The sequence below is a fragment of the Myxine glutinosa genome, unplaced genomic scaffold (genome assembly GCF_964187855.1).
Source record: "Myxine glutinosa unplaced genomic scaffold, kmMyxGlut1.1 SCAFFOLD_1220, whole genome shotgun sequence".
In the NCBI taxonomy this organism is placed as follows: Eukaryota; Metazoa; Chordata; class Myxini; order Myxiniformes; family Myxinidae; genus Myxine; species Myxine glutinosa.
Window position 1 is genome coordinate 34,249 of NW_027617315.1, and position 24,022 is coordinate 58,270.

At 42.1% G+C, this 24,022-nt stretch overlaps 1 protein-coding gene across 5 annotated transcripts in view; it reads right to left on the reverse strand.

Moving 5' to 3' along the window:
- LOC137424158 (uncharacterized) overlaps positions 1-24,022 on the reverse strand; it is an 83,357-nt gene that overhangs the window by 12,930 nt on the left and 46,405 nt on the right. For 2 of the 5 annotated variants that reach the window (XM_078769115.1, XM_078769114.1), the window contains 3 exons: positions 12,690-12,814; positions 10,680-10,887; positions 513-565 (listed from right to left, as the gene is read on the reverse strand). In XM_078769115.1, coding sequence (XP_078625241.1) covers positions 513-565; positions 10,680-10,887; positions 12,690-12,814 — 386 coding nt within the window. Of the gene's footprint in view, positions 1-512; positions 566-10,679; positions 10,888-12,689; positions 12,815-17,091; positions 17,256-21,217; positions 21,782-24,022 lie in introns of those variants that run through there. The other 3 variants (XM_078769116.1, XM_078769118.1, XM_078769117.1) reach the window with 3 other exon arrangements.

Below are 24,022 nucleotides of genomic sequence, written 5' to 3' on the forward strand. Positions count from 1 at the left end.
CAAAAAAAACAATAAATGTAATGAATGAGTTGCAAAGCTGATGAAGAACAAATTACTTGAATGTTTGTTTTAAAGTTTCTTCATTTACTTTCCGTAAGTTTATGCCCAAAATATCCAATGGAATACATTAAACGTTGTACATTGTCTGGAAGAAAAAACAACAACAACAAAACAATAAGGACTTCAATAGACCAGAAAGTAAGTGAAATAAACCTAACCAATAATACTACTTCAAAATTATTTTAATTATTTAAGACGCTATACCTCTCCTCAACACAGATTATAACTTACGGCAGCTCTCCACCAACTGGAACCAAATTACCCAGGTGTTCAAAATACTGGAAAGAACATGCTCTTTGCCATGGCCATTAGAGACTTGTATTTGGGAGGCCATATAAAATTTCATGACATCACAAGATGACAATTATTTCATGCTGAGCATGATCTAATAATACAAAGCACATAAAACAAAGCTACAGGATTTGCAAATTAGCTACGGACATCGTACTTACAGCAATGTATCCTCCAAGGCGTTGTGTCGTTTTAAACATTATCCAAAGGTCGACTGTGTGCGACAAACAACATAGGCAATGATTACACCAAGACATTAAATTGCTTGATCATATCAGTTGGAAATGCTATAATACCGTATATAACAAGAAAGAGCAATCAGAGATTTCAGACCCTCACCAGGATGTTTTATCAGTGGTTTTTAAGGATTTTTGTGTAAAAAACAAATATGGCGGCCGAACCACGTGACTGATGACGTCATCATTATTTTTTTTTCTCCACAAATTTATCCTGAGATGACGCTCAAAAAATTTCATCTTGATCGATGAAGTCGAATTATGACGTCATAATGGAGGCACCTATGACATCATCATTAACATATTTTATTCCCATGGAGAGTTCTTTACAATGAGCCATGTCTCAATTTTTTTCTATTCGGCACTTTCAGAGATATAGAGGTGCAAAGTTTTTCGGTTTTTCCAAGATGGCGGCCGAACCACGTGACCGATGACGTCATCATTTTTTTTCTCCACCAGTTTATGCCGAAATGGCACTCAAGAAATTGCATCTTGATTGGATGAAGTTTTGTACTTGTTGAATTATCAAATTACGATGTCATAATGGAGCCCTTGGGCCTAGAGAGTTAAAAATTGGGCACAGTCTATTCCAGGGCAAGACAAATATGTGTGTAAAGTTTGGCGATTCTACGTGCAACAATGTAGATGTAGTACTGCGCACAAACAGACAAACAGACAGACAGACAGACAGACAGACAAACCAACCAACCAACATACTTGCCGGAATCTTTTCCGGCAAGTAACAAACAGACAGACAAACAGACCCAAATGCAATACCCTCTCCTCCTGCGAGGGTAATAAATATCTATACATCTACACATATGGCTTAGCGGTTAGGGTGCCGGCTTGGGATCCCAGGATCCTGGGTTCGAATCCCGGTCGATCGCTGAATTAACACCAGGGGGGTTGACTCAGCCTGTCATCCTTCCGAGGTCGGCAAATTGAGTACCAGCTTGCTGGGATGAATGATCCTGGTGTGTACCCCGGTTTAGAATAGGTACACCGTATCCCTGCACATCATAAGAGGTGACTAAGGGTTGGCGGCAGGAAGGGCATCCAGCCAAAAAAACATTGCCTCAAGCAGTGAACCATGATTGTCATGGGGCCCGCAAGGCTAACCCCCGCTCTAGCGGGGAAAATGGCCTCAAAACGATCATTCATTCATATATATATATATACAGTATATATATAAATATATATATATATATACGTATATATATATATATAAAAATAATATATATATATTAAAAAATTAATATATATACATAATATATATATATATATATATATATATATATATATATATACCATATATATGTTGTTGTTTTTTTAGTCCTGATCAAACAAACAGTTATAATGAAGTTGGATCCATTTGGAGTACCTGAGACTTAAAATGTAAAGGTCATGTAATCAAAGTATCCACAGAGTGAAGCAGCCTCTACTTTTTCAGGAGAGAAGTAGTCTGTGCAAAAACTGTCTGAACAAAGTAAGATGCGAGCACAAAGTACTATTGGAAATGTCACCATTAATTATACAATCGTATAATTCTAACAAAGAACCCTGTACACATTTTGCAAACAAATCATGAGCAACACTAAACATGACATCAGCAAGCAAACAAAACCTTGACAAGATAGCACGTTACTAAAGCAGCTACAATCTGAGTGTGTTTTTCCTAAATATCTTTACTGGCCATATTTTTATTGGTATCCCACAGAAGTACTTTATCAAATATATCTATCTACGGCATATGTGTATGCATGTGTGTATGTATGTATGTATGTATGTATGTATGTATGTATGTGTGTATGTGTGTATGTATGTGCACTACCCGTCAAATGTTTTAGAACACCTCAATTTTTCCAGTTTTTATTGAAATTTACGCACTTTAATGTATCAATGAACTCTGAAATTAAGCATAGAACAAATAAACAATTGGAGATAAAAAAGAAATCACAGAATCATTTTGTTTAACAAAATTTAATTTAAATTTTTTACTCAGCAAAGTAGCCACCTTTTGCAGATATAACCGCCGAACACACTCGTGGCATTCTTTCTACAATGGAAATCAAATATTGTTTGGGAAGTTCTTCCCAACACTGTTGCGGAAGTCCCCACAAATGTGTTGCACTTGTAGGTCGCTTTGCTTTCACGCTTCTGACCAGTTCATCCCAAACCAGCTCGATGGGGTTTAAGTCTGGAGACTGTGCTGGCCATTCCATGATTTGAAGCCTACCGTCTTGTTCTTTTCCTCAAAGGTAGTTTTGACACAGCCTGGAGGTGTGTTTAGGGTCATTATCTTGCTGTAGGATGAACCCCTGACCAACTAGGCATATACCAGAGGGTATTGCATGACGCTGCAAAATGCTGTGGTAGCCCTTTTGGTTCAGGGTGCCAGTCACTCTGTGCAAGTCGCCGACTCTGGATCCAACAAGAGCCCCAGACCATCACGCTTCCTCCTCCATGTTTGGCAGTTGGTGTCACACTGAGGAAACATCCTTTCGCCTACTCGACGGCGTACAAAAACCCTGCTTGATAAACCAAAGATTTCAAATTTTGATTCATCGGTCCATAAGACCTTCTTCCAGTCTTCAGTAGTCCACTGGCGGTGCTTCATGGCCCAAGAAGCCTCTTTTTCTTATTTTGCCATCTTAGCAATGGCTTTCTTACTACCACTCGACCTGTCAAACCTGCAGCTCGAAGTCTTCTCTTCACAGTTGAAACTGAGACTTGCTTACTTCGACCAGTGTTAAGCTGTGCTTGAAGCTGTTGTCCTGTGAGCCGCCTATAACGCAAGCTGTTGACTCTCAGAAACTTGTCTGCTGATTCTGTTGTGGCTTTGGGTCTGCCAGACCTCTTCCTGTCAGAGTTTCCTCCAGTTTCCAATATACTACTTCCTGCAGTGCAATATTGTCCAAATAATGCTTCAGAGGGTATAATAACAGTCTGTTCCAATACTGCTTTTATACAGACAGGGGGTTTGTAATCAAGTAATCATCAGAGGTTGGGACACCTGTAGGAATTGTTTGCATCAACTTTCAAGGCTTAATTTACTTACATTGCTGCAGAACAGCTGTAAGTTGTTAACCCATTACTTGTTCCCTGAAGAAGGCCTTTTTTTTTTTTTTACAATATACTGCAGTTTACATTATTTTCCCGTTTTTGCTAACCTAAACTTCTTTTTTTTTTTATTACCTCGAACAGTTTACTGCTTACCTTTTTACCATTTCAGGTTATTCACTGGACTTGAATTGCTTAAATATCAATAAAAACTGGAAAAATTGAGGTGTTCTAAAACTTTTGACCGGTCGTGTATGTATGTATGTATGTATGATCGACTCCGAAGAGGATTTGACATAAGAAGCTGAAACTTTTAGGGATTAATGAGGGCACCCTGACGTTGTGCCTGTGCAAACTTTGTTTGATTCCATCAGGTTTTGAAAAGGCTCTTCTTTGCCAATCTTAATATTTTCTTTTTTTGGGGGGAGGGTGGGGATATGTTTGGGGGTGATCGAGGCAACAGTCTGTTGCCAATACACCTCCCAAATAAAAGGATATGTGAGAAGAACAGGTTGCATGCTTGGAACAAAATCCCCCAAAGTACTCTGTTGGTATTTGTAAAACTCTTGCATGAGCATTTGACTATTTGCAAATATTAAAAACATATACTGTATATAGATGTGGTGGTTGGGAATTAAAACAGGTGATAATAGTTTACTTGTTTAAACAAGTGTGACATTCCAGTACACAGCATATTGGTCAACATAGGTCAATTTGGCTGCATGTCCTCAACCAATGTCTGCTTCTGAATCACATGCTCATCTCCAAATGTTTATTTCGCCATTTCCATAATCCTACTCGGTCTCTCAAAATTGCAGCAAACCAACGTCAGCAGATCAAGGAAAGCTTATTTTTCATCCAGTTGCCCAACAGACAACCATAGGCCATCATGATGTTGCCTCTACCAAAGATCATTGGTGACTCACATAAAAAAGGGGATTACAAAAGTGACAGAGGAACAGTTGGATGTAACACATTTAACATGCTTGCCTCTATTTATCAAGCCTCCGAGTCATCCTCCCCAATATGAAATGCAAATACTTTAGAAAGCATATTCTACCCATTTTAACAGATCTGGTTTAAAACTGAGTTAAATAAACAGCATTCGACTTGCTATTACTTGCACTATCTGCAACTATAAAACAATGTCAATTATCCACAAAGATTAACATGCTCCTAATCTGTTGTAAAGGGACTTTAAAAACAATGTGTCGTTATATACGCGGTGGCTTCTGGACATGGGCAGGTGATGCCGGTTGTAATTTGGTGAATTAAATTTTGCTGCATGCCACATCTTCGTTCCTTCAGTTGGTCCACACATGCTGTGATTGTTAGATTGTTCGTTCAATCGGCAAGTTGATAGTGTTCATTCATTTTGTCTGTGGTGTGCCATGGCTGTTCGTATCTTTGGTCTGAATCAAATCACATTCATTCATTCGTTCGGTCAGTAGTACATGAAGGAATGAACCGTTTTCATCTTTCAAATTCCTGTAATTCATACTCTCACGGTTGCCTGGCAAGCAATTGTTCAAGGTTGCCCAGTGCTAATAAGCACTTGCCCCAGGCTGCTGGGAAATAGGATTTATCTCAGTCTACTCATATGTCACTCTATGTCAAACAAATATAGTTTCCTGCTAATGAGGCCAATAAGGCAGTAGTAGCAGTTTCCAGGACTGTTTACATACATTTTTGAAAATCCATGTGACCATTATGCACTGCCTCTTATACAACAACAAACAACATGCATTTTAAGGCCATTTTCCCTGCTTAGCTAAAGCGGGGGTTAGTCTTGCCTCTCATGTTAGTGGTTATTCATAATGTGCAGTGGAGATCTCATCTACAATCTCACTCTCGTTAACCCTGTAGAGTCTATAAATTGTGCTTGCAGTCTTTCTCCATTTATGTGTCAATATACAACCTTTTCGATGTCCAAGCGTTTTCCTTTAATTTCAACATGCACATGGGTACTCAAACACTTGCAAAAAAATTTAAAAACCTAAACGTAAATGAAACTAGAATTGCACTCGTAGAGTGCATAGCCTCACCTCACGTGTTCATTCTGAACAAAAATAACATCGTTATCTGAACACGATACTATAATGCTGCTGTTATGGCCCGTATACCCATACCATCCATGCACCCTAATACGTCACAGTTTTTTGGCATGGGTTATGAATGTCATAAATTTAATTACAAGGGGCTGCAAAAGTAGGTATACAGTAAGGATTATACCAGTATTACCAGTATTATAATAGTGGTGCTAGGATTCATTTAATACTAGAATTCATTAAATTCATTAAAATCATTATTACCATTTTAAATATTTTTATTTTCGTAATTTTTTCTATAATACATATATTATTTGCAGGTGAAGTGGAAATTTAACGATGGCTGGTAATTCAACGGACGAGGAGCGCAAATGGATTTTGAAACAGTACTGGAAGACAGAGAATAGTGAACGTGTGCGAGAGCAGTGGCGAGAAACATTTGCATCGCCTCCACCAACGAGGCTCACGATTTACCGGATACGTGACAAATTTGAGAGGACGGGTCTATCCACAACTCGCCGAAGAGTGGTCGACCAGTCACCGTGACAACGCCAGAGAATGCAATGCAAGTCGCCCTGGCATTTACCCAGAGCCCTCAGAAATCGAAAAACAGGGCGTCATCTGAATTGGGTATTGTTACGGATCCCGGATTTAGGTGAATTACTATTCATGTCATTGCTTATTAATGTTTATTCTATTAAAGGTTGTTGTGGTTAAATGGTTAGAGAGGCTCCGGATAACAGGAGACCGGAAACGGGATAGTGAACAGGAAGGAGAAGAAAAAGACACGAGGTCCGGGAGAAAGCGGCTATCTTCTGCTCCTCGCCCAGCTCCGACGCGAGCGGGGTCGATATTGATTAGCGTTGGGAACGCTGAGTTTGAAAAGCCCGTCTGGCGAGAGGAGTTACCTGCGCGGGGTGATTGCCTGTTACGTGTCAGGTTGCCGTGGCTTCCTGGAAGGAACCAAGCGTCCGGCACTGTTCGCCTCGACGCCTCCGAGGGCGTGTACGGGTCGCACCTTGGGCCTCGCACGCTTTGCGAGCCGCGCTTTGCTTTGCCCGCTTTGCTTTGCAAGGAGGTGTGCGCTGCAGCAGCTGTTCCCGGTACGCGACGTGCACGTTTGGAGCACGTCAGCCAGGGGTCCGTTCAACCGCCCGTGTGCGGAGAAGTCGACCTTCACCTTGGTCTGGAGGGGCCCAGAGACATTGTGAGGGACAGTGACTATTGAGGGGTCGTGAGTGGGGAAAGGGGGGAAATATATGAGATGGCCATCTTAGTAATATTGCTGATTGATTGTTGATTGTTGTTGATGGATTGAGAATATATTATTAATTGATCCGGATCCTTGGTGTGGGGTTGCTTATTGACCTGAATTGTTTGTGTCTTCCCTATTGATTGCATTACGAACGCGTATAAATCAGATATCTTTCTGGCGGGGTCCTCCCACGGTCCGGGGGTCACCAAGACCAGGTAGTTACCGGGAGGACCACGTAACAGAATTGGGGGCTCGTCTAATTGAATTCTGGGATATAAAATTGTATAAATAATAAAATAATATTGTTATTAATTAAAATTTATTAATTAATTGGTAAATTTTTGGGAAATTGTGGTAAAGTCTTAGGTGAAGGTTAACAGGTGTTAACGATAGGCACCATGGCGTTTGTGGCACAGAACTTTGCGGTAACCCCGAGTGAGGCACAGTTCCGAGCGTTATTAAAATCGGACCTCTTGAAATTGGCCAAACATTTTAACTTGGAGGTCCGAACTAATTTGAGGAAGGTAGAGTTGCAGACCGCGGTGATACAATCTATGGTGGGATTAGGAACATGGGACGAGTTAGCCTGGGAGTGGCTACCCGAAGAACCAGAAGACGTTGAGCTCCGGAAACTGGAGTTGCAATTACGGAGCCAGGAACGGATCAAAGAAGAAGAAAGGAAAGCGGAAAAGGAAAGAGCAGAAGAAGAAAGGAAAGCAGAAAAGGAAAGAGCAGAAGAAGAAAGGAATGCAGAAAAGGAAAGAGCAGAAGAAGAAAGGAAAGCAGAAAAGGAAAGAGCAGAAGAAGAAAGGAAAGCAGAAAAGGAAAGAGCAGAAGAAGAAAGGAAAGCAGAAAAGGAAAGTGCAGAAGAAGAAAGGAGAGTGGAACGAGAACTCCAGGAAAGGTTAGAAAGGATGAAAACAGAGGAAAGGAAAGCAGAAGAGAGGAGAGAAGAGAAACAAGCAGAGGAAAGGAGAGTGGAACGAGAACTCCAGGAAAGGTTAGAAGGGAGAAAAGCAGAGGAGAGGAGAGCTGCAAGGGAACTCGAAGCAGAGGAGAGAAAAGCGGAAAGGGAATTAAAGGAACGTGACATGGAGCTTCAGCAAGAAATTAAATTCAAGGAGCTGGAGTTAATGAGAGAACGGGGAGAGGTACCACCCTTGCTGACTGGGCCGACACCGAGCCAGAACACCTGGAATGTGGGCAGACATGTGAGGCTGGTTCCACCCTTCAGTGAAAAGGAAGTCACTCAATTTTTTCCACACTTTGAGAAAGTGACAGTTAAACTGGCCGGAGGAGGCCTGGACCATACTAGTGCAAAGTGTGCTGGTGGGTAAAGCTCAAGAGATTTATTCGGCACTACCAATGGACCAATGTGCAGATTATGAGGTATTGAAGAAGCACATCCTCAAAGCCTATGAGTTGGTTCCTGAAGCTTACCGGCAAAAATTCAGGAATGCCAGGAAGAGGGAGAGTGAGACCCATGTGGAGTTTGCCAGAGTGAAAGAAAACATGTTTGATCGGTGGTGTGAGTCAAAAGGAGTCGGGAACGACTTCGAAGCATTGCGTGACTTGATCCTGGTGGAGGAATTTCAACAGTGTGTCCACGAGGACATCAAAGTGTACCTGCAGGAAAAGAAAGTACCGAAGTTGTGGGACGCAGCGACCATGGCAGATGATTATGCCTTAACACACCGGATAGGGGTCCACGAACCTAACTCCTCGCCTAGATTTCCGCAGGGGAGTTGTGGAACAGCAGGTGCGGAGAACGACAATACATGGCGGCGGCCTCGAGATGATTATGGGGACAACGCTGATACCCGAACTGTTCGAAATCAGAGGGCGACGGGCCCAGGACAAACTTATTTTTCGGGGGGCCCGAGGCAGACCACGAGTTTTTCCTCCGGACCTACTTGTGCTTTTTGCAAGAAACCTGGACACTTGATGTCCAGTTGTTACCTCATGAAAAGGGAAAACCCAGAGCGGAGTCCGACTATTACAACTCCGAATGCGATGGCAAGCGTAAGAAATTGCCCACAGAAGAGTTACCAACCATTTATTTATGAGGGGTTGGTCTCACTCGAGGGAGACTTGACTAACCCAAGACCTGTTAGGGTATTGAGGGACACAGGAGCCCATCAATCCTTAATGCCTGAAGGCATTTTGCCATTGTCAAAGAGTACCGCAACTGGTGATAGGGTTCGGTTACAAGGGATCGGTGGCTGTGTTAGTGCCCCACTTCATGTTATCCATTTGGAATCCGATTTGGTGTCAGGACCGGTCACCGTCGGTTTACAAGCCACGCTTCCTGTAGAGGGAGTATCTGTGATTATCGGGAATGATTTGGCCGGGGGGCAAATTTATGGTAACCCGAGGGTGGGTAAAGAGCACCGCAGGGGAAATAACACCCCCCCAGCTCGGGATGGCGACAAAAGTACCAAGTTATTTGTAGGGGGACTGAACTTCAACACAGAGGAAGAAGTTGTTATGATTTATGATAGGTGACCAAGATAGGTGACCAAAAGTTATGATAGGTGACCAAGAACCCGATGGTCACTCTGACTGAGCTCCAGAGATGCTGTGTGGAGATGGGAGAAACCTCCAGAATGACAACTATCACTGCAACACTCCACCGATCTGGGCTTTATGGCAGAGTGGCCAGAGGGAAGCCTCTCCTCAGTGAAAGACACATGAAAGCCCGCTAGGAGTTTGCAAAAAAGCACCTAAAGGACTCTCAGACTGTGAGAAACAAGATTCTGTGGTCTGATGAAACCAAGATTGAACTGTTTGGCTTCCGTCTGGCCACTCTGCCAGAAAGCCCAGATCGGTGGAGTGTTGTAGTGATGGTTGTCCTTCTGGAAGTTTCTCCCATCTCCACACAGGATCTCTGGAGCTCAGCCAGAGTGACCATCGGGTTCTTGGTCACCTCTCTTACCAAGGCCCTTCTCCCCCGATTGCTCAGTTTGGCCGGGCGGCCAGCTCTCGGAAGAGTACTGGTTGTTCCAAACTTCTTCCATTTAATAATTATGGAGGCCACTCTGCTCTTGGGAACCTTCAATGCAGCAGAAATTTTTTTGTAGGCTTTCCCAGATCTGTGCCTCGACACAATCCTGTCTCTGAGCTCTGCAGGCAGTTCCTTCGACCTCATGGCTTGGTTTTTGCTCTGATATGCATTGTCAGCTGTGAGACCTTATATCGACAGGTGTGTGTCTTTCCAAATCATGTCCAATCAATTGAATTTACCACAGGTGGACTCCAATCAAGGTGTAGAAACATCTCAAAGATGATCAAGAGAAATTGGAGGCACCTGAGCTAAATTTCAAGTGTCATAGCAAAGGGTCTGAATACTTATGTCAATGTGATATTTCAGTTTTTTCTTTTTAATAAATTTGCAAAACTTGTCTAAAAATCCTGTTTTCTCTGTCATTATGGGGTATTGAGTGTAGATTGATGAGGGAAAAAATGAATTTAAATGATTTCAGCATAAGGCTGCAACATAACAAAATGTGAAAAAAGTGAAGGGGTTTGAATACTTTCTGAATGCACTGTATTTGTAAGGATCTCTGGAAATATCTATATGAAGATCCAAGAGTGGACTCTTGATGATGACAAGATGATCCAAGACAAGATGGCATAGCAAGTCACTGAATTTCTCTAATGTTCCTAATGTTAAAACAACGGAGAGGAAAGCACCAGCAAAAATGAATTTTTCTGAGCGGGTGTTTGTACTTTGTTTGAAGCCAAGATGGGGCAGACGTTCTATCGGAGTGCCACGATCTCTCATGAAGGCGTAGAGTCTTTCCAAGAAGGCAGTCTCTTCCATTCCAACATCATCCTCTGCACCACTGTTTCCCTCCAGGGACTCAACTGGTGATAGTTCTTTTGTGGGCGGCTGAGGGACAGTTGCCACCTCCGGCTGCTCTGTGCCCTGTGATTCCTAGAAACATTTCAAAAAAATGAGATCTCTCACACCATTACAACACTAATTAAAATGCACTCACAGCACAGGCAAAAATAAGGGGATATAGTTTTTCAATTTCAAATGAAATTTTAAAAATCAAAACCTATGCTGCTGGAATGCAGTAAACAATGTTGCAGTAATGCACAAAGAAAGGAATACGTATTCGACACCCTAAATTTACAAGTCACTTCAAAAAGCTCTGCACGCCGCAAAAAAACAACAAAAAAACAAAACAAAAAAAAACCAGAGAGTTCATATAACATGTTACGCCACATCGTTTTCAAGTATAAACTTCAATTTAAATAGAATAGTGATATTAAAGACTGTGAAAAGGAAATTCCGGAAGTTTAGCACCACTAAAGCAGTCTTATACACAACCCTATTTAACATGTCCAAGTACTGCTAAACAGAAGGTTTTGAAAGTGAGAAGGTGATTTGTGTTCTGCAGTGTTCAAATATATAATTAAATTTAAATAAAATGAAGATTGTAAAAGTCGTATAAATAAATTAATTCCAGAATTTAGCGCCGTTTTACAGTGTCTATTACACCACCCTATCTAACATGTTACATTAGTTATTCATGCCTGTTGTTTGTGCCCTTTATGACATCCTTAATGACAGTAAGTTTCCTTTTTGGAATGATTTTCAATTTTATTTGACTGCAAGACAGGTAGACAGAGTAAAAAAAACAAAAACAAATCTCATTGCTCTCTGTGCATGTGAGATCGGGAGGATTTCAGAGACAAAGTACTGCTATATAGCAGGCTTGTTTTCCAATTCATGTTCCGATTCATATTCAAAATATAACATTCAATTTAATATTCTCAGCCTTTCATGAAGCCTTACAATTTCCAAACTTACATACGCAATTATAGCAAAAGGCCTGCTCACTCTCTATCTAACCCCTCCTCCTCCATCTCCTTCAAAACGACTTTCCCTTTTCTCCCAATTCTTTCACAATCCCAAACTTTCCTTTATTTTTCCTATTCTATCGTTATCCTTTTATTTTTCGATGTAGTACAACCCCACCTCCATGCATATGTAATAAATTGACCCCCACTGACAACACCATACAAAATACAATTCATGACTCATGATCGTACAAAAACTGTGTGACGAGCTTTCATTTAGTAGATACTAGTTGTTTATCCAACATACAGTTGGGTATTAAAGGAAAATTTGAAGTGGAGTACAATCTTTGTTGAAGCTAAATAATTCACTAAATTGATACTGTTGTAATTTCAGGATTTAAAGTGGTTGGCCATGTGTACATGTCAAAAGTGCCTTTACAACAATGTTATAGGATGTACTTAACAGACGTACTCACGTTGTAGGACATACTCAACAGACACTCACGTTGTTAGATGTACACACATTGAAATAGTACGTACTTTCAAGCTCAACCCATAAACGCACTGCAGCTGATTTTTCACTAATTTCCACATGTTGCTCTGGAAAACTGTAGTGCTTTAATACCATAAACCAACTTGAAAATGCTATGAATTGTGTCTTCACCAGGTGGATAGCAATATAAAAAGCACCTCTTCCAGGACAAACTATAGGTCCTAAAAAGGGCTGTCCACATATTACCTACTCATTCGGGAAAACTGGGAGAAAAGGCAAAGATGTTGGTCGTGGGGTGGGTGGGAAGAGTGGAGACAAATGAGGGTAAAAGAGCGAGGTGAAAAACGGCCAAGCATTCCACTTCTGGTTACATAATATGTAGGTGACCCCAAATGACTCCACTTCAGGAATCCATCGTCTTGATTGAGGCCTACCATGATATTGTTATCTTTGACCTCTGTCTCCTCTCCAGAGCCACGTGATTCTCGGGAGAGACGTGCCTCAACTCCAATAGGGCGAGACCATCGTTTCCTTGACGAGCGCCCTCTCAGGCTTGGCACTGTATGGAAGACATGAGCAGCCATGAAACAAACATTTTAACAAGTTTCATTTGCTTCCTACAAACAAGCTCCTTGTAATTTCTTCAGAATTTTATTAGAACAGCAAGCAGACTAGCAAAATAGGGGGACAACTTTTGACCTATTTCAGCTCACCATTGTATACCTACAGTGGTACAATTTTTCAGAGTTAAGAGCTTTCTTTTGTTCTTTACTTTTCCTTAACTTCATATAGAAAACCTAAAATACTCAACATTGCATTGCGCTAAAATGGCCAATAGTTCCTGTTATATGCTGGCCACTCATGAACCTTTATATGTGCTTTAAACACTGGTGGGGCAGTGAGGGGGAGAGGTTGGGCAGGGCAAGCCCAGGAGCGGCTGTTTGCAAGATCCAGGTTAATAAGTAGTTGAGCGAGACTTTGAGGGCGTTCAAGCACGGCATCGCCGTGCTCATCATAACGCTTGCCCTTGGACAAGAAAGGCATGGCGCAGAGCGATGGCAAGGATAGCATGTAGCACTAGTTTTTGGAGTAGTCTCATGTGCAGGCCCTAGTCAAGCTGTGGTTTTACCAGTCCATGGCATCGTCAATTATAATCACGAAGCTGAGTCTCAAGAAATGAAATTGCGAGGCATCAACAATTCAGTGGTTCAATGCAGGATGAAGATGAATAATTTAAAACAAGTTTACAAAAAAAAAGCTTCAAATCTCAATCAACGGACTGGTAATGAAGAATTTGCTTCATCACAAGTTTGACTATTTTGGGGGAAAGTAGCAACAAAGGGGGTCAGCTGTTTAGACTTGGACATTTTTACCCCATGCACCTGACAAGAAAAGAGGGGTTAAGCAAATGGTTAACTTCTGTCTATCTGTCTACAAATATATTTTGAACACAATTCAGAAAACAAACCTGCCGTTTAAAAGTACTTTGGTTCAAAATTCGTCCCGATTGCTCATGCGCAGAGAAAGAGGAGAGGAGAGAGGGAGAAAGATAATATTTTCACTCTGTCCACCTGCCTGGCAGTCAAACGATATTGAAAAATTATTCCAACCAGGAAACTTACTGTTTTTAGCGACATCATAAAGGACACAAACAACAGGCAGGAATAACCAGTGTTAATTCAATAAGGTGGTGTAAAAGACGGTGCATTAACGGTGGTAAACATTGAATTGTTTTTTTTACTACAACCTTTAAAATATTTATTTTGTTTTTGTTTCTCAGGAACAGTGCAGGAGAAGGTGTTCTATTAACTCTAGTTGCTGTAGCATCTGGTCAGTCATATTAAGAGAGATAGCATTGTGGTTTTATACAATTGTGTGCAAAATTTTATATAATTGTGTAACTTTTTGTACGATATATGTAAATAATCACCAATGGACCTGTGCAAAGTAAAGCCAGGGTAGTCCTCATACCTAGCACATGTAGCTGATCATTAAATAAATGTTAACCAAGCTGTCCTCGTCATCTGGCTTGGCCCGATTCCAGGTCGTCTCTCGGAGCAATATATAAACACCTACAAAGTCATGACTCACCCGTGTATGTTAATGACTGATATGTCACAAAAGAACATGCAATGCTCAGATGAAGAAAATTAGCCACCTACTCTGCATGTTACATACTGCCTTTGAGTGACCTGCCAAATCAAATGAGCTGGGAAGAAATAAACGACAACAATAAATATGGAAAATACCTTTAAAGGGCCACAGACAGAAAATCATGTTTGGTTTAATTCACAGGTATTGCCTCACTCAGCACTTAATCGTTCTTTTTTTGAATAAATATCTTGGAAGGAAGATATTAATGTTTTTGGGTGTCATTTTATGCTTGATTGCCCCCCCCCCCCCCCCCCCCCAAAACGGTGATAGTATTACCCACGTGACCAGCTACGTCATCGCGGTAATCTTTTTGCTGTGGGTAGTTTTTATAATGATTTTGACTATCAGAGGATTCTTGATCAGAAAAATCTTCACTAAATTCACTTTTTGCCGGGTGTGAAGCAAGTTGTACGGCCATTATCCATTGCATGCTGACACAACCTTGCCTTTGATTACGTCACGCAGATGACATCATGACCATCGCCATTTTTAGGGGCGTTACCCGACGAGTTTGCTTTTGGAACTGTAACACCTCAAAAGTTATTAGAATGATCAAAGCTAAGAAAGAACTTACCCTGTAAATCACACTTGTAAAACTCACACCCATATCTGAACTCTGCATATAACAAGTCAGGTTACCAATACTCGTATAACAGTTCTGCATTTGACAAACTTCCCCAACACGATGCTACACTCAACAGTTACTTAGTTTTACAGTTGGGATATCTAATCCTTTTTTTTTTTTCAATTCCACACTCTTGCAGAGTTGGTGTGTCGATCGACTCAAACAAATGAAAGGTTATATAAACCTGTGCAATTGCGCAAAGGATTGTTTCGTAACACGACAATTGCACAGCCATTGCTGATTGGAAAAACGTTGTTACAGAACTTCCCACCACAATATAATGTGGTGTATAACTGTCAGTTTGGTGGCTCAGATCAGTATTGTGCAGCCGCTGTGCAGTGTCTTTTACCTTACTCAACCTTTTCCGGTGTCATCACTAAATTTGTGTTACAGTAAAAATGCCTCTCGCCAGAGTAATCTATTTAATATCACTGAAGAAATGGGGTAATGGCAACACTTGTTGCTAGGCCAACATTGAAGCTATTTAGGTTTCCTGAAAGAAGGCTGGAAACACAGCAAAGATAATTACTTGGTTTCTTGCCAATGGGAGAAATTTACCATGATGCAATGGGTGTAAAATCCCACCAACTGTCAAAAAAAAGAAAAATAATAGCAAATACTAAAACAAATTGACTGTATTCCACCTGTAATCTTTCTTCTTCTCCTCCTCCTCTTCTTCCCTTTATAAGGAGTGAGGTCCAATGGCACCAAGTTTGTACCCTACCTCAACCACGACCCTCCACTCCCCTGTGTCCTCAGCCAACTCTCAGCACTCTCCAACCACCCCCACCTTATTGATGTCCCTCTTCACACAATCCACGGTCTACCTTTTTCGTTCTACCTTGCTCCCTCAACCTATTTGCTCTCTTTGCCATTCTCTCTTCCGCCATTCGCACCAAGTGCCCAGCCCATTTCGGCCAGCATTTTTTTTACCAATCTCCCCATCAAACTCATCTGTACACCAAACTCCTCCCTCAGTTCATCCATCCTCCTATCCACCCTCTTCACTCCTGCAATCCTCCTGACCCAGTTGTTCTTGCAAGCCTGTAGCCTCTGTTGTTGTCTCTCTGGCAGTGTCACCGTCTCCAGACCGTAAAGGTAAAGTCGGCATTACACATGACATCAGAGCCTTCCCTTTCAATTTACTTGATATATTTGTCTGCCATTAATCCCTCCACCCTCCTCCAAGCATTCACACCCATCTGAATCCTCCTCCGCACCTCTGCCTCCAACTTACCATTCCTGGTCACTGTTCGCCCCAGACACTCCATCTCCCTAATAATAATTTTGCCGAACACAGCACGACCCCTTGAGCTGACGTCTAGCATGCATCGTTACCACGTTTCACATAAGCTAAGATGTTTCTGATAATTCCAATACAAACTGCATTTGCTTTGAAAGCCAATCCTGAAATTGCCCTGGCATAGTACCAGAGGCACCACAGACAGCATATTACACTCCATGAGCTTTACAACCCAAACTATGCAAAACAGATCAAAATTTGATGAAAGTTCTGTGACATTTTCATTTTCACCTACTACCAATTTATTAGTTCATTTGTTAGGATTGATTCAGAGGGGAGAAATCTTCAATGAAACCCAGAAATTTCCCCGTCAGTCTTGATCTTATTATATACAATACTATTGACAGAACAAGCCACCATGCAGTGTCCTAAGGGTGCCTTTTGTTATTAATTTCCTTTTATTATGAATCCCAAGACATTAATTGGTGTGTTTTATTGTAAGAAATGATTTCCGGTTTTAATTCACTCAGCGGATTACAGTAATAGTGGGGCAACTTAGCATAACAATTGTGTATTTTGTGAGGAAAGCACCAAATTTGGCACACTAGTAGACTATCATATTATGAAAAGATCTGGATATTGGGCCATCTCAGATTCAGAGATTTGATTTTTGCAAGATTTCGATTCGATTGGGATCGAAGAGAACACCTTCTTCGTCTTCTGTACAGTGAAGTTGCCAGCCCTGAATTATCTGGCTACATCTGGGTGCTTCATTGGGAGTGCAACCATGTCCCTCAGGTGAACAGGGACCCACCTGGCATAGTGTGTGTGGTCAAAGGCATGGAACCATGGGACCAGTTCCGTCAGGGCATCAAGGTACATCGTGAATGAAGCCTGCCGCAGAGAATGCACGTAGACCAGTACCAACATCTCTAGTTCCAGCACAGTTGCCCAGTACTGAAAGTTGGGAATGTCTTCTCCTCTCTGGTGACACCAGTCTTCGAACTCAGGCAGGTCTTCTGCATCATCAGCATATGTCATACAGTGGCGTTCATACGTACGGTGTTGCAGGATGTGCAGTGCCGCTGCAGTGATTTGATGAGCTCTTCTTGTGCGGGTGACGTGGGCAGCTCGCAGGAAGGAGTCGGCCGTCCCTGGCGTTGCAATCTCAGCTTGCAAATATGCAAAATCTGCAAATCTTGCAAAAATCAAATCTCTGAATCTGAGATGGCCCAATATCCAGATCTTTTCATAATATGTTAGTCTACAAGTGTGCCAAATTTGGTGCTTTCCTCACAAAATGCACAATTGTTATGCTATATTTAACTTAGCTGCCGGACTATAAAGGGCAAATTTCAAAACAGAATTAGTTGATCCGACCACAGTTGAACTTTTAAATTTACATCCTTCTGTGAAAAATAAAATTGGCATTGGTGACGAGCAGAAAACGCAACTTAGCCAAATCTCTGATACACATCTGTGTAGGCAGCCATATACATCATGATCACTGTTACATGTGCAAGATCAAGTGGGTATTTCGGCCAATCATGGACAAGACATGGCCTGCCTCCACAGACGTCAAAGGGAAATTTGCTAATGGTCACATAAAATAAGATCCAACAGGATGTTGCAGGGGCATTTGCCTTTACCCTTGGGCTGTTCAGCCTGGGCCGGAACACTGTAAACCGCTGTCAATCGGAGGCATATCAAAAGTCTGGTGTCCCGTTTGCTAGGATTGGTTGGTGGAGGTTAAATATCGCCACCGTATCGAGGAGAGGTACTGACCACACCCTGGATAAATTACAAACATGAACCATGACTACTACTGAGAAGGCAAATGTAAACTACAAGATGTAATCCTTGCTGTGGTGCTGCTCAACAACAATGAAAATGCAGTCAAGCAAGAGTCGACTGTTCAGGATGTGAAACTCATGCAACCTTAAGTTTTATAGGTGACAAAAGGATTCTAAGCAAATTTGAAACGGTCTTTCTGAGACACCAGCGAATGGATCATCCAAAAAAACATAATGATTATATTATTTAACAATCCATTACAATGGCACATCTGTCAAAAAAAAAGAAAGAGGAATCAAGCAGGGTGTTCCATTAGTCATGTTGCAAGGCTCTCTAATGTGAGGATGGAGAACTGTTCATGACCTCAGAAGACATTAGCCACTGGATCAACAAGAGATATGCCAAGAAGTGGACGTCCCAGGATAATGACCGATTACATTCACACGATCCATCGACACAATTGGTTTCAAAACGGCCCAGATTACTACAAACACACACCCTTGATCTCTCAGGATAAGTGTTAACGCCGTCTTGAGGTGTCTCTATGATGCAGGGATCCATGCTTGTCATCCTGTTCAGAATCCAAAACATGTGCACCGTGATACACCCAAACACATGTGCGGTGGGTGGTCAGGTCAGCACGGAGGCAATGGGCAGTTATGTTCGGTGACAAATCCAGGTTTCTCTGTGATTACTCCAGGTTTTTCCTTGAAAGACATGATGACCATGCACGGGCCTACAGTAGACGCAATGGGTGACATACCCCAATCTGTGTCCAGGAAACCGAAAGTTTTGGCTGTAGAAGTGTCATGTTGTGGGGTGGTATTGCTGAAACCATTCACACCAACTTGATCCGTATCCATGCCAATCTGATGGCAGATGCATACGTTAACGAGATCTTACATAAACACGTGTTGCCGACACTTCAACAACATGGTCCAGGAATCACCTTTTTGCACGATAATGCTCCTCCTCACAGGGCCATTCGAACAAGAAACATTCGAACAATGTCATAACACCTTGGCCTGTCACCTTGCAAGTTTAAAATCCTATTTAACATCCCTGGAATGTCATTGGTCATCTCATCACGTTCGAACCTTGCCAAGACAGCCACAGACCCTGGAACAGGAGCCGATTCCGACATGGAATGTCATTCTGCAGGCTCAGATTTGAGTGCTCATACGGTCAATGCGATGATGGTGCAGTGTCATGATTGCTGCTGGAGATGGACATACCCAGTATTGAGATTGTTACTTACATATTGGATCCTGATGTGAAAATATTCGCCACAATGCATCATTACGCGATTCGGTCATAATAAATGGATGTGTAATTATTCAGCATTTCTCTCTTAAAACAAACAAACAAAAAAAAATTCAGTTTTTATTTGAACAAAACTTAAATTGTGAAGGTACATTAAAATGAAGGTAGGAATAACTACAGTGAGTTTAAAAAATATTGAAATTGCACGACTCAAAATACATGCACCAGATTTGGATGGAGGGCGAGATTGAAGAATTATATGAAGGCAGGGAAGGGAGAGAGGCCCAAGTAGTAAACATAGCTGTGTTCCAATTATTATCATTTTTGGGGGATACAGAGTCAAGGCTTGTGGAAGAGCTAGAGCACTGAACAGATCAGGAACAACAGAACAGAAGGAACAGTGGAGAGAGGGAGAAACACCAACAACAGGGCCGAGGAACAAAATAGAGGGAGACTTGGACAAATAAGGGATGTGGGAAAGAAGGAAGACAGGGGAAGACTCACGGGGGTGGATAGGATGGATATAGAAGACAACTCTGAGAAAGGAAAAGCTGCAGATTTGGAGGGAGGTGGGATTGAGGGACGAGGGAGTGAGCAAAGGTAGAAAAGATCATGGTTTGGGGATCATGGGGGAATTTTGAGCATTTGGATCTGAGATGGTGGTGAACATCTGTCTTGAAGACATAGAGGGAAGGATGAGATTGAAGAGAATGTGAAAGTTGGATCCACAGGTGGGAAAAGAAGAGCAAATGAGTGGAGATGAGCAGTGATTCTGGAAGTTTGACTAGAAGTGGGCTGATGTTGGACTGCATGCACCCTACAGAAACCTGAGAGGGAGGCGGAGGGGAGTTATTTTGTCAGACAATTGTGGGACTGTTTGCTTCCATGGAAAAAAGTCAGTGCTTGGAGAAAAAGTAGCAACAAGGAAAAATTATGTAAAGGCCGGTGCAACAGAGTTCACGTGCCCATACTTTGGCATTACCTCCGTACCCGAGCCCAGCCAAGCATGTATGCTGAGCAGCATCAAGGTTCCTGCAAAAGCCTAGCAAAGGGGTCATTAATGAGCTGAATGATGACAGGGAGACACAAAGGCACGCGGTTTTCACAAAGGGCTCCCTAAGGCCTCGTGCCTGGAAAGCCAGAGGGAAGACGTGAGGGTGGGAGAAGGGGAGTAGAAAGAAGGGCGGGAGCGAGGAGGAACTGAATAAGGCGGGGGTTGGGGGGAGGGAGAAGAAGAGGAAGCTGCCCAGTGTTGTTTGTACCCAAATCAAGGGGGTGTTTATAGAATGTGAACAATAGGCACAGTAGGCATGGTCCCAAAGTGTAACAACACTAAAACTGCTGTCGGAGCCAAGTCGCTGCTATCAACACCAGGTAATATTGACAAAGCCATCAGGATCATCCCAAAGGGTTTCAATTTCATAGATATCCAGGCATTTGTGCCCCTAGGTTATTTAGTGATTTCAGTTTTGTTTAAATAAAAAATCAAAACGTGTTTTAAACTATTTTTAAAACCGCAGGTAAGAAATATCGGATTATAAAACTAAATGAGGCAAACTTTACAAAAAAAAAAAACCTCGGACCACTCTCACCTGCAAGGTGGTGTGGATTTTGGGGCTCGGCTTGCACTCAGTCCAAATAATGTTATATTCCCAATGATTATGGCGAATTGAAAATTATAATCAAATGTCACATTGCACATCGTTTGGAACATCCCAAGAGGAACACCAACATAAAACGTCCAGAGATAATTACTTATTTGTTTGAATAAATGTTTTAGATTAGCGTATCGGCTTCCTGTATCCACGATTGACTCTTATTTCAACAAACTAGCGGCAAAACGTACAAGTTTTAATCTTACAAACAACACTGTATTCGTATACCTGTTGCGGTGGCAGAGGATGAAGAAGAAGAAGACGTGGGCGAAAACACCGCGTATTGGAAGTGGCATCTGCGACTCGCCTTTTGCGGACGAAAGAGCTGACTCAAGGGCACGAGGCAGCGTGTCCGGACAAGCCAGGGAGCAAAACAAGCGGCAATCGCCAGCAGGACAAACAAGCAAACAACCTTCGGAATTCGGAGCAAACTTCGCGCGTAAAAGGGTCCACCCGTTCCGGCGCAGGTATCCACCGACTCGTCGCTGGGTTACGTGGGTTGGGCGCGGGAACCGACTTTAACGACGTCGACAAGACGTTCCAACAATAACCTAGTTACGTTGATATGTTATATGTATAATATGTATATCTGCGAGGAAAGGAAAATCAAAGGTAAAGAGCGTCGGCCTCCGCACGTACCCGCGATGCGGCCATGTTCGGGTGCGCACGTTAACAGCATGGACCGTACGTACACACGTCGTGCCTCGCGATCAAATAAACCAGGATATGTCCTGCTCGCCCGTGCAAACACAGCGGCCTCCCCCGTGAATCACCGAGCTGGGTGGGCGGGTCCGCGGCGCGCTGGGGGCGGGGCCGGGGGAGGAGCCAACGAACGGCCAGCGCCAGAGCGCCTTGCGACCTCACGTTTTCATTACACTTAAATCGTCGTTATTTATCAAGATCGGGGCTGCACTCCGGAGTGCACACCGAAACCAATGAAAAATCAACAACCCTTCAATAACGCCTGCAAGTTGAACGAGCCCAATTACATCATAAATAAATATACATGGTATTACGTGGAGTATATATAATTAAATAAATAAATCACGGCATCTAATATTACCAGGTACGTGTCAGGACAAGTAGCCGAGAGTTTGGTTCATTCGAGACGATTTTATCGAGTTGGAGACGAATACAAAGTGAGCGCAGCGCGCATGGATCCGTCGCATCAGCTTGTTCGCATCCCGAGGATTTATCGCCCCGAGGGCTGCCTTGCCTGCCCCCCCCCCCCCCCCTCCGCCCCTCCACAAAGGCGAAAGCGGCGGAGCGAGCCATGACATGACTTCACGTTTCATATTGTAAACCGAATTCGGGTTTATTTCGAGTGGCGTGCCAGATGTCCTTTACCGCTTTGTTATTGCTAACGGCTCGGCTGTGCGAAGAGGAGAGTTGGCATCGAAAACGAGCATCAAGCTCAAGTTAAGGTTCCTTTCAATTATTAATCATTCTTCCCCTTATTCGCATCCAGCGTGTTTTCTGCCTTGGAACCTGAAACTACACTTTTGACCTTGCCTTCCTAGAAATTCGTGACTGGTGAAAGTAGGCTGACATTTTGTGAATAAACAAACATCTATTGCCTACCATAATATGAGGCGCAAGCAGAAGTTGGAGATACAAAATTAAAGAACAAAATGCCACCTCTAACCAACCCCCCCCCTCCCCCCCGCCCACGACCGCATCCCCCCAAAACACTTGGAGAATCCCAAGAATGTCTAAATATAGCGTTCGAAAAACATTTCGCAAAAAAGTTTTTACATATTTCGACAAAGTTGTTTACCCGCTGCGAGCAAATAACTCATGTCCGTTTTTGCTAATGTCGCTTTGTGATTAAAATTAGCAATATCCGTGACATTCCAATACAAATACAATGAATGGAATAAACTTTAATAGGATACAAACAAATGTAGGGGACGCGGTTTATGTAGGGGGGTAACAAGACTCAATTTGGCCTTTTCTTTTCTCCCTCCCTACACCCCACATTCCCCGTCAGAAATTTGTTTCATTGCAATCCTTTTATTGCACTATCAATGCCGACCTGGGGCTGTCAAGAAGGCCGACAAGTTCACACACTCACCTCTGAGCTGTCTAGCCTGGATTTGAATTCCGAACCAGCTATAAACAGCCATCCTGGTGCTTCACAAGCAGTATCATTCATCAATGTGTGTGCCGTTCCTCGGATGGACGTTAAGTATCCCATGGTGTCCTTCGCGAAGAGTACATGAGCTATCACCAGCACCATAGCTAAATTCCTAATTTCTCCTTTAATCTACAGGGGTCACTGCATCAGCGGCACAGACACGCCCCAATAAATGATGGTACCCACAGCTACATGCTACATTCGAAAGAAGAACCTATTGTAAATATTAAAATTAATAAACAAACGGCAATTTAAAAAAAATACAAAACAATGTTGCGTAATACAGTTTACATGAAATCTTTTTGGCAACACAACGAAATATCGGAGCACATGGTGTGTTAACTGATTGTTTATACCAAAACTCAAGCAATACTGCATCAACATGTTCTTCTTGAAAATCCCTTTATATAGCATGAATCTGACAAGTAACTGGTCTCCATAGCACTCCTCCACTGCCATATATATATATATATATATATATATATACATATACGTATATATATATATATATATATATATATATATATATATATATATATATATATATATATATATATACACAAAGAATTAAGTTAAGCACCCCCCCCGTTTTTTTACAACCTCGCACATTACAAGTTTGTTGTCGTCAAAACAGTGTAATATACCCATGATATTGCTATATTTTCTGGAGAAGTGATATTATGGTCACATAAAAACATAACAATCATGCCGTTTTCAATATTTTATTCTGAATAATTTAAGGTGAAATTTTTTGGGAATTTTAGGCATATTTTCACCTCAATTTAAGTATGGAGCTATCTATAGGTCCATCACGGACAGTGTGGATGACGTTTATGTTTTCTAACGTACAGTCATTGTTCTGAGAAGACCTCTAGCGATCTTTGCGTCAATAACGT